Source organism: Mugil cephalus, chromosome 22 (assembly GCF_022458985.1).
Source record: "Mugil cephalus isolate CIBA_MC_2020 chromosome 22, CIBA_Mcephalus_1.1, whole genome shotgun sequence".
Lineage (NCBI taxonomy): Eukaryota > Metazoa > Chordata > Actinopteri > Mugiliformes > Mugilidae > Mugil > Mugil cephalus.
In genome coordinates, this window is record NC_061791.1 from 14773709 (window position 1) to 14785909 (window position 12201).

General features: G+C 42.6%; 1 protein-coding gene across 1 annotated transcript in view; it reads left to right on the forward strand.

The window, feature by feature from the left end:
* LOC124999778 (synapsin-3-like) overlaps window positions 1-12201 on the forward strand; it is a 111392-nt gene that overhangs the window by 1267 nt on the left and 97924 nt on the right. Inside the window, exon 2 of the mRNA XM_047574809.1 lies at window positions 10513-10994. Coding sequence (XP_047430765.1) covers window positions 10573-10994 — 422 coding nt within the window. The 5' untranslated portion in view covers window positions 10513-10572. The remainder of the gene's footprint in view (window positions 1-10512; window positions 10995-12201) is intronic.

The following is a 12201-nucleotide window of genomic DNA, read 5'->3' on the forward strand; positions in this document are numbered from 1 at the left end:
GGACATAAATTACATACGTGGGTTTCACAGTATATATGACGGTAGCTGCTTTTTTTCTAAGCATTTAGTCTAGATAACTAGCTAGCATAAGGCTAGCATAAGGCTTGGTTAATTTCAAACTTAATTCATTTGTAAAGTAGTGTTGTGCGTTTTTGAGATCAAGGTACATATTAATGATGGCATGACTTTGTTTTTCCTAAAGAAATCTTGATGTCAAAGAGAGACTTTGACATTCACCTCACACAATAGGTAAGAAATCGGTTGACATCCAGCTCTTCCTTTTAATCTTCTTATCCCATAACTTTCTACGTTTTTGTTCACTGGGTTATTCTCTAAAGGTATTTTCCTGTTCACCTGCCAAATTCAAGTCTAGTACCATATCTGTTTAGCTGCCAAAGACTCCACTTTGCTAACTAGCATATTGCTAACTTTGCTAATCTGCTGTTTGGTGCTGAGCAGGTTGTAAGCAGTGAGGTAAAGTTTTGTTTTTTGTGAAACAGCAGCCACTGGCTATTGATGTAAATAATGCTAATGAGAGCTGTGAGAGTGAAGCAAAACATTACTATGTAAACAATGATGACTAATTGTGATGACTAATGATGGTTGTCTACACTTTCATTGAGCCCACTGTAAGTATGAAAATATTGATTAGTGCAGCCTTAATGAGATGTGTGTTTCAGTGGGCAAGGTAAAAACAACAGCTTCCACATATTCAGAGCACTGTTTTTGTTCTACTTTTACTGTATTTGTAGTTTTCTGTATTTCAAAAGCAATTGAGTAGTATTTCAGTCAGGTTCCTTTCTCCCTGTGTTTGTGTGGGTTCTCTCCGGCTACTCCAGCTTCCTCCCGCCGTCCAAAGACATGCTAGTTAGGCTAATCCGTGACTCTAAATTGACCGTAGATGACGCTTATAGAGAATGAGAACATTTCAGTCAGTATATAATGGTGGCTTTTTGGTTGTTTGCTTTAATTGTCAGGCTGTTGTCAATCAAATCTCGTCACACACATACAAAATGGATTTTTTTGTAATTACCAAATAAACACCATGAAATATTCATCGGGCCATCAGGAGGCGGATACCGGTGTTCTGACCATGACCAGTTATCTGCTTTTCTCCCAGCAGATGCTCCTCAGCATGAAAGGCTGGCTGCAGCCTCTAATGATCCTGGCTAAATGATGAATTGCAAAATAAGAGTGACCTTTTTGTCCTTAATTAGCTGGTCCTACTCGACGTGCACTAGACTCCAGCAGGAAGGGGTTTGTGAAGAGAGGAGACTACGATGCAAAAACAAGTTGTAGTAATGTGGGGGCTGGTTTCTTCTGAATGAATCAATATGCTGCTGATGCTGTTTATAAGGAAATGATTCATCAAAAGCTTCTTAGTCATAAGGTGAGGGATAGTGAACTGTGTTATTAGGGGTTGATTTAGTTATCTTACTGATGAACCTGTTTAAGTTCTGCAGTGGTCCAAGCAGATAGGGAAAGGAATGCCCGTGGCCTTGCTGGATGTATGTGAGCGAATGTGGCGTCTGCAGTGATGAGCCTGGTGAGGTCACTGCATGGTGACTCGGCTGTGACTTCTTGTCTCTGCTGCTGCTGCTGTTGCTGCTGGTGGTGGTGGTGCTGCAGACACCGAGAGCGAGCTGAGACCGTCGTGTCACTGAGCACATTCTGACACTGCAGTCGTCAAGGTTCACAGTTCAGCTATGACTTTCTCATTCCCGCGGGCTGTTATGTGAGTGCAGGAAGCAGCAAGGCTTGCAAATGAGATTGTGGAAATTGTAACTCAATCAAGTGTTCCTAATCACGTACCCAATTTCCTAAAAAAAAACAAACGCCTGTAAAGTGAGTACAAAACAGAGGCAGCGCACGGAGAGCATTTCGCAGCATGCTTGCGTTTTGGTTTTCCTGAAAGCAATAGCCCAAGCCTAATAGTTTCTTCACAAGCTGGCATTTTACATGTTATGCAGTGGCTGATTAAAATAAGCAGCAGGCTTCCGCACACATTCCCGCAGCAACTCAACACCATCTCTGCTGTACACTTATTGGCTGTCGCAGAGGCGAGAACTTGCAGAAAGTTAAAGAAACTGGACGCTTGTGCAGTGACACGATGTTGAGCAGTGAGTGCTGTTCACCTATAGTATACCTATGTTATGTGGTGGATGTTTCTTGGGGATCAACGGTCCATATATTAGATGCATTACCGGCATTAAGTAACAGCAATCTGCCAGTTCCGCTTGAAATTAAATACAGTTTGTAAGGCACCTATGCCGATCTCGCCTTCACTCCCTCAGTAGCACCCTCATAGTCTAACACATTTAACTTGGTGCTAATAAAAGTAAAACTCGTTTATTTATCCAAATCAGGAGCCTTAATGTTGATATTCACAATATATAGCGACGGTATGTTAGAGGAAGGCTTTTTCTTTGTGTCATTCTTCGTGTCCTAGCAGGGCGCTAGGCACACAATGATGAGTCATAATGTTAACATCACCGTTCCCTGAAAAGTAAGAACGTCTTACGGTCCTACTGCCCTGCGTGTAGGACTAAAAGTAAAATAAGGCACGGGTTGCTAAGAGACTGCGTAAACGTTACAGCTCATCCGATGCTGTTTTATTGCGACATTTCCAATCAACACTAAGTGGCATGTCTGGCCAGGGTAGAGTATTATAGCAACAGTTTCAGGTAATCAAAATTGGGGAGAATGAGATGCCTGCTAAACATTTTGATCACATTAATGTTTAATCTCACAGGCAGGGATAAACGAAGCGTGGAAGCGTATATTAATTTTAGCTGGCAAACATTGCTGGCAGGCAGCGATGGTCTCATTGGTCGTGTTAAGCTGTTGTAGGTGGAGATGTGAAACGCTGCGACTGACATACTGAGAAGACTGCCATACTTTTAGCTTTTGGTTGTGATGCTGTACCACGCCACAGCAACTCTTTGTGCTTTTCCATGACAATGCCGCACTGTCCCAGAACAGGTACAAGGGCCGTGACACACTAAGCCGACAATCGGGCCATGTTGGGTGGTTTTGGGCCGCACCCTTGGCACAAGTTAGACCCCTGTAGGCGCTCTGTAAAGTCCGTCAGAGAATTCTCTGAGATTGGCTCATCAGCTTAGAGAGCAAAACAGAAACAAAACAGCAAAGTACAAAGGGGAAATCTTGGTCTAATCTGAACATTTAAAAGTTACAGCTGCACAAATTTTCTCTTCAATAACATCACATGGAATTAATGAACTGTAGATTAGCTGATCAGCAGGATTCAGAAAAGGCCAGAAGTGTACCGTGGTTTGTAGGTCTTCCTGGTTTCCCCACCCCCCAGCTAATAGTAGCTCTAATGGTTTACCAAACTGTACATGAAAACGCATAAAGGTCGACCTCATAGCGAGGCTAACAGAAAAGTATGGTGTATCCTTTAGTATTTTGTACTACATTGGACTTTTGGATCTAGCGTCTGCGGTGACATGTTTTATGTCGACCAGCAATGAGAGATGCAACGGACTACGACACCTACAGTATGATGGTGCCTTTGGTGGTTATGAGTGCTCATGATGAAAAGTTTCTGATGCTCCAGTCAAAAACGAAGCTTGGCATTCGGAGGAAGAAGTACAGTCTGGAAAGGGCAAACACAAATTACCATAGGTGCAGCAGTGAAAGAAGAGAAGGGTCTTCAGACTGTAAGAATATGCCATACAGTGTTTTTGTATTGCTAGAATGAAGCTCCATACTGTAAGCCAACTACCTTGGCCAAAAACTGTTCTGGAACAAAAAGAAAAATAACACTGAAATATGTTCACTGACACTTTTGTCTTACAAATACACAATTAATGACATTAGCTGAAATAAATTCAAGATTGCTGTAAAGAAGAATCATACCTAAGTTAGGGGGAAACAAGGAACTCCAGCAGTCTATTTTTAACAGAGACAGAAAAATAACTTTGGACCAAACTAAAAGCAGATGAAAGCCCAGAGAGAAGCAGCATCACATAGATGATTTCATTATTCTTCCAGCCAGGAGGGAGGATGGCTCCACAGAAGGGGTCAAGGAAACTTAAAAAGGAACTTGAAACTTGAGTGGTATATTTCATGGCTGTCTGCCCTTTCAATTTAGATTTTATTTTAACATGTTCTCTGGTTGCCGTTGAAAAGTTGAACCGATTGGAGTCCAACAACAACAAAGGAAAGGCCAGGGCTCTATACGTATCTTCCCCTGGGACCATGAATATTTGCCAGTCCAATCTGATCAATGCTGGACATAAAGACACAAAGTCACCAGCTGTTTCTGATGATTGTTGTGTACACCTTATAAGATCTATTTAAATCTTGACAACAGTACTGACTTCAAATAATTCTTACAGTAAAATAGCTTTCACCGAGTCCCACACGTTTAATAATAATCCCTCTGGATGCCTTAGGGCAAGCTTCCACCACCTCCTCGTCCCATTATGACATTATGACTCTGCTCTTCCTCTACCTCTCTTCAGTTTCATTTGCCTCACTCTGACTTGAGTCAAGCAAGTGACCCTCCGCTCTAACTGGTTACATCCCCATCCCCTCAGCTCAGACTGTCATGAATAATAAAAGCCGTGTTCGACTGCTTGTGATGACATGCTGCACACCAGGGAGACGCGCACTGATCCCCTTAAGCTCATTTCAGTTTACCGCTGTTGGACAAAGACATGTACATGTGAGGTGAGAGTAGGGCTGTATGTTTTTTTTCTTTTAGTCCAAAACATCCAAGAATGTTTGCTATCATTTAAATTACAAAAAAAAAAATAAAAAAAAATCCACAATTAATGCTGGACTTTTAGGGTAAAATGCTTATCCCAAACCAATATTGACACACCAATCAATAGTCTTTGCATATACTTGACATACTGATGAATTGCTAACATAGCAAACCAGCAAGTATAAGTAACATGACAGGTGGTGTGCATAGCAGAGTGGCGAGGACAAAGCCACAGCTCTCCAAAAAAAACATTTCTGCCCGTCTGTAGTTTGATCAACATCACACGGACAAGCCAGAAAATTATTTGGAAAAGGTTTTATAGACAAAGAATTGTGTGGTTTAAATGAGATTTTAGCATCAAAACCTCATGTGGTCCATGAAACATGGGGGCTGTAATGTCCTTGTTTCGCTGCGTCTGGGACAGGACAGCTCACTATCACTGATGGACCAGTGATTTCTGAATTATACCAAACTGTCCATGAGCTGAATCTTAAGAGAAACTGGTTCATATAGCAAGACAAGGAGACCAATAACACAAGTCATTCTACAAAAGAATGGATAAAACAAAACATCATCATCATGTTTTTGAATGACCAAGTCAAGGTCCTGACCTAATGCAATAGATATATTGTGGAAGGCACTGGAACAGTTAATATGGGGAAATCCACCAACATCTGAGAACTGAAGCGGTTCTGTACTGAGTAATGGGCCAAAATTTCTCCAAGCCACTCTAGGTGACTGGTCAGCAGTTACCGGAAATATTAATTGCACTGTTATTGCTGCACAAAGGGGGTCACACCAGAATTGGTTTTTGAATTTTCTTGAACTAAAAGAAACACAAGACTTTTGGTTCATTCGATTTATTGGGCTCCTTTTTGTCTACTTTCAGGGCTGTCTGTGAAAATCTAAAACCTAAGCAGCACTGTATTTTCAAGTTTTTGGGATGGAAAACCTAAGCTTGGAGCATGCCTTTCAAACTAAAGTTATAAGTGAGGTTAATGGAAGCCTCCTGTTGTGTATGTCAAAAAGAAAGTAAACAGTGTGTGGTAGTTGTTATGTCATACTGTGGAGATGTTAGTGTATAACAAAGATAGTGACTGGTCAAACAAGAAGCCCTGGCGCCGCCACATGTCCCTCACCAGTTAGTCAACAACTCTATCAGACTATGGTGTGTAAATTCACAGAACAGGCATTCAGATTAAGTGATAGATTTAACAGATCCACAGACAGGATGTGAAAAATGAAGGAAGCCGCTGTGTCCCTTGAGCTCTCCCTTCATCGATTACAAGATCCGTAAATATAGAAAAACGTGTGCACTACGTCGGCGGGGGTCCCAACGTCTGGTGTAGCATTATCCCGCTCTTCCCTATGATTATAGTGCATGAAACCTGTGATTACTGCTGAGCCATGGTCCTGTTGATGTTGAGGGACTTCTCTAATATTTCCTTTATTCGGAGCGCGCTGCACCACTCATAAACGTTCAGTCACAGGATTGTGCGTGGGTGCGGGGTCGTCTGTAGAAATATTGTGCATCAAATATGATTTGACATGACGTAACATTTATCCTCTCCAGGCTCTTCAAAATGTAACACGCGAAGGCTTGTTGAAAGATCACAGTTATAGTTGTGTATTTAACATACAAATTTTTCTATGTATCCACCGCTAACTCTTTTCTCTGGACCCTGTCTTTGTACTGCTATCAGTAATATTTGCCACCAGGTCATTGGTAAGAGCTCAGGGTTCCTCACAGTGTGGATATGCTGCTGAGAGAACTACTTAATAGCTTCAGTCACAGAAGGAGAGCAGCTTATGGGGTGTCGAGAAAGCGGGGAATGTACCCGTGGTGTAAAGACAGTGATTTTCAGCATTGCAGCTGACAGCTCCTTATCTGTCCAATGGGATCAAGTCGTTACTAAGAGGACAGAGTTGGCAATCAGCTGCTCTGAGACTATAATTGCCGCTGTTTGTTGTTCGTCTTTATTCTGTCTGTTTTCTAGCAATTTCCTGTAATTTGACGTCAGCCCTGCTCGTTCGCTTTCTGAGGGCTTGGTGCCGGCTGACACATAAGCATAATTCCCAGGGAAAGCCCCATCACTCTGTATTACATCTGCCTCTGTTTTGGTGTTTTTCCTCATGACAACAAGCATCTCCCTTGCTGACATGTCATTAGGCAAAACACTGAATCCCCAAGCTCGAGTATTTCTATTCCTGTCAACGCATTCCATGTAGTGATAAATAATTATGAAGTACACTACTAAGGATTATAGGATTCTGGTAACAGTCATTCTTCTGTGCCACAGAGCTCCATTTCTGCCCAAATAACCCACTGCCCTGGGTGACATTTATTCATTACTATGCACTTGGCCACTGTTGTTTGTTATGAAGTGATCCCAGATACATTGTATTGCTTATATATGTTCGCTAAAGCATAAACCCAAATCCACACAGTTTACCTTTGTTTTAGTAACATTAGCTTGACTTGTAACCTGAAAGCTAATGCTTGCTGTGACCAGTCACTCATCGTTGCATGTGTTTCAGCATGTTGTTTTGTATTTAGGCCTCTTATACCCCTTCCACATCGAAAATGCTGGGTTGACACAAGATTTTTAGACCCGTGTCGACCCGCCTTTGGTGCGCTTTGACATCACCAGCAGTCCCAGGTCTGACCTCCATCTGTGAGAGCTGGGTGCCTGTTTCTTTCCCCACCTCTCATACGTCATTGCATCGACAACGTCATCATTGCACATTTAAGTACACCACACTGCGAGGTAAACAGTGGACAACATGGTGTTTTTCAGCTTGTTGATGACCTTAACAATGGACGAGTCAAACCCCCGCTCTTTCAAAAGGCTGCTGATATTCAAATAAATCACTGTGTCCTGCTCAGTGCCTGAGATCTGTCGCTGAATTTCCTCTTCTTTTCGGATGCATAGCAGCTCACGGATCTCACGGTCCTGCCAGTGCGCTGCCATGATCGATAAAAGAAGTGTGCCATATCGCTATACAAGCTGTATATAAACACTGTCGCACATGGTTTCCTCCGATGCAATTTCCCGAACATGACGTAGCACTAATTCACCTATGTGGTTCCATTAACGATCATGTAACAACACATTTGATTTGTTTGATTGAAAAAATTAACAAAAATCTCTGCCCTTCAAAGATCTGTCTCTTATGGGAGTAGACCAAAACTTTGTTCTGTTTTAGACTGGGTTGACCCGTCACATCGCACCCCGGGTTTTTCGTGCGATGCGAAAGGGGCTTCGGTTGCAATGCAGCAACTGGTGAATGAAGCAAGGATTATCAGTCTGTACGCTTGCTGCCTTGCAGGACACAACAATTTGGTAAAAGACTAGTGACAAGGGGTGTGACACGGTGGAGAATTTATTACTCGGAAGTTAGACCAACTTTCCCACCAAGAAATTTTTTTGAGGAAAGTCAGTCTGGAGTTGCTTATCAAATCATTTTCAAGCTAATCTGATAATTTCATCTGGTATTAAAAATAAGGGCATTGTTTGAGAGAAGTAGCCTGGAAGCAAGAACAACTTCCCTGCCCACACATCTTATGAAGCAGAAAGTTGCCCTGGAGTTGTTCTGTTTGGGACTGATTATAACTCAGCAAAGCCGAGCCGATTAAATCGTTCAGGGTTCAGGATATATAGGGTGATGGTCCATCACCCCATAAATTCCAGACTGACATACAAGCTATCTGAGCGACATGGAGTCCAATTTGTTTACAGCAAAAGAGCTCTGATTGGCTGTTGGACAACCTCATTGTATCAAGAGGTATTTTTCTCTATGTATTGGTTATTGTATTGGAATTGACTCTAGCTGTGCCAGGCTACATAATTTCACAGTTAAAGGACCCAACAGTTGGTGGAGACCAAAACAGAGCAAAGAGTGGTGTTAGACTTAAAACATGACTCACATAATAATCCGTATTAATAACAAACACCTAATATTGTGTCTTTTTGATGTACTGTATATAGGTTAATTATACATCCAGCTGCCTGTTTGCTAGGAACACTTACATTAAACACATGGCATCTAATGAAAGAGCCTACATTTTTTAGGGTTATAATGTTTACTTGGTATTGAGGCGTTGGTTCGCCCTCAGCCCAAGTTTTCATTTACCCTGTGATATGAACAAGGTTTTTCTGTGATGTAGCTGCTGCTGAGCTCTGACATCTTTCTGAGAGTTAACAGTTTCGTCATAATACAACACATCCGCTGAGATGTCAAACATTGCAGATGAGTCAGAGTTTAGTTTCTTGTCTTCAGCTGATCAGGCAGAAGCTATTACTTTATCTCTATGCGATGACTTCCTGGTGGTGATCATCTAACAGCATTAACTTGTCAAGATGAAATATTTGCCCCACATTTTCTTTTCTCCTGATGGAGGCTTGTGAGAACCTCCTCCCCCTTTAACCACAAAAAACGCAGCCGCAGATATCGGGCACATCCGCCTGAGACGTGACGCCTCAATAAGAAATTCACTTTCATCTCATCCAAGCTCCATTTACCAGGAGAGCGGCCTAGTTGTAATCAGGTTTCAGGGATTCTCTTCCTCTCTTCTTGGTTCATTGCTGTTTGAAAGCTAATCTGTTTGAAAGTCTCCTCTCTGCCACACTGGGTTGAATGTGTTATATAACTGCTTCCTTTTGTGAGTTGTGAATCTCACCCAACTTTGCATCCCCACTCAGTACGTTTACATGCACGTTTCAGACTGGACAACTTAACCACATGCAAACACGTTACTCCGACTAAAATCAGTTCTCCTTATCCGACTAAGACAACCAAATAATGCAACTGGAAATCAGATTTCTCCAGCATGTACACGCCTTAATCGGACTTTAACTGGACAAACGCGTATGCGCATCTGGCAACTGCTGCGCTGGCAAGAAAGCCGGTCGCAGAAGAAGATGATAAACAGAGCCAGTAGAAAAACCATCTGCACTATAATTAGTGAGCACATTATGTACGAGATTAAAAAGCTGTTTTTTCTGTTGCATGTAAACTGGGGCAAGAATCGAATTTTGAGCATAGTTTGATTACGCTGTGCATTAACGTACTGATTGCTGTGTCACTGAATTATGTCCCACTCCGCCTGGGAAACTTAATCTTATCCAAATTAGGTCTAGCAGATAGATTCAAAGCTGTTATAAAAATCACAGTAGAACACCTTTCAACAGAGCAACAACAGCAGCTTGTGCTCGGCGCCTCCGTGAGTCTGACACTTCTCCATTTTGGTTCCTTTCGCATCAGATGTGTTATATGATAATTAGTGCACCAGAAAGTAGAAGACGTGATATTTTTAACAACTTCACCAAATTCAGCTGTGCCGCATACTGCAGGCTCCCAAACTGAAGCACACTGTTAATCGTCTCCTGCATTAGTAGATTTTCCTGTCAGTGAACCCATCCCTGACATGCCTGTTCATATTCCACTATGTCAGTCAGCTAGCTTCTAACTTCGTCTGGCTCCCATTTGGTATGCATTGATCAGCTTTGTTTGTTTAATGCATTAAAGAGCAGCTGGTTGAATGAAAACATTAAAGAAGCCGGCTGTAAAAATTAAACAATTCGCTGACAGACACTAATATGCTCCTTAGAACTGAGAGTTCATCACTACAAATTGTCTTCAAGGAAACAACTTTCCCATTTTATGCAGTCCTTACCTAGATTGTTTTTTTTTCACTGGTGCAGTTTCAATTTTTTTTCCATTAAACAGAATATACCATGACTCAGAGAGTAAACAGGCCCTTTCTGTCTCCTGTTTAGGACTCCAGGCATTCTTCCCCCTCACCTCCTCTGGCCTGACTGACCCACCAGCGCATCACCATGAACTACCTTCGCCGGCGCCTGTCAGACAGCAGCTTTGTGGCCAACCTCCCCAACGGCTACATGATGGATCTGCAGAGGCCGACCCCTCCGGGATCGTCCACTTCCTCTCCCGCGTCCCCGGCCACAGAGAGGCGGCAGCCCCCGAGCATCCCCATTCAGGCCCAGGGCTCGGGCCCAGCCCCGGCCCCCGCCTCGGGCCCGGCCCCTGGAGCAGCCTCGGGCGCGGGGAGCTTCCTCAGCTCCTTCTCCAGCGTGGTGAAGAGCGCGCAGATGGCCCAGAATGTCGCGGCAGCTGCGCACGCTAAATCTGCGGCGGCGACTGGGGCTGAAGGCGCCTCTGCGGGGAGCAGTCAACCAGCCAAGCCTGTGATACGCAAACCCAAGATCCTGCTCGTGATTGATGATCAGCACACAGACTGGTGGGTGGGAGTTATATTTTTAGCAAATGTGTGTGGATAAATGAACAAAACGTATTAATAGATTGTCTGACATGACAGCGAGCTCCTCTCAGATCTGGTATCAGTTCTAGTAATGACGAACTAAACAGTGAGTTATCTGTTTTTGGATGTCACAGTGTCAAATTTGTTCCAGTTCACTGGAAGGTTTGCTCACTTGTAAATCTCTTCATAAACCAATGAGTATTTTTGGCTCCCTCGCTGAGGTGGAAATAACATGTCTACTGGGATTTTTAAACTGTAGCACACTCGGTGTTCTGACACCTTTCTGTTATCTCCACCATGAATTTTTTCACAGTTTGAGCTACAGTAGCTCGTCTGTTGTGTCGGAACACAGGACCAACCTTTTCCTTACTGACCACTGTAGACCAGATACCTCCAACTAGAGCTGCAGTTTTGGTGATGCTCTGACCCAATAATCGAGCCATCATCGTTTGACTCTTGAGTTAAACAAAGAGAGATCATGTGCAAAATGAAGATTTCTTGAGTAAACATATATGCCGAAGATGATAATTTGGCAGCTTAGACTTCATAGACTGTATATAAATATGGACTTCCTTGTAAGGTCCAAACTGATGCTATTTCCCCTGGGAAAGCGACTTTGGAGTCAGAATCTGAACAGAATGATCTGAGAGGAATGACTTGCCTACACTTCCTCCAGACTCACTCACATTTTGGTTAACTTAGATTATACACAGTTTTTATTTATTTATTTATTTATTTTTTGACACTGTACAGAGTGGCTGACATAGGAACTGCTAGCTGACATTATGTCACATCCTGTTTCCTGTAGCGTCAAATAACTAACTAAAACAAAACTCCAGTTCTAAAAATGGACTCATGAATATGCATCAGTATTATATTAACTACCTAAAGTGACAGAAACCGTTATTGGAAAAATAAGATTTGACATGTATTTTAGTGTTTTATTTTGGCCCAAGTCCTATCTACTAACATGGAGGCGATGGAGTTGATGACCTATACTGCAGCTAGACACCAGGGGGAGCTCTACTTGATTTGACAAAGCAGCAACCTCCAGGTCTGAAAGATGAAGCCCATGCGGAAGTGGACAAAACTGCAGTTCATCTATCTTGAGGCTTTCTCCAAAAGGGAGCAAATCCCCATTGACTCCCATGTTAAAAAAACCAACTTTACAGCAATATTAAAACAT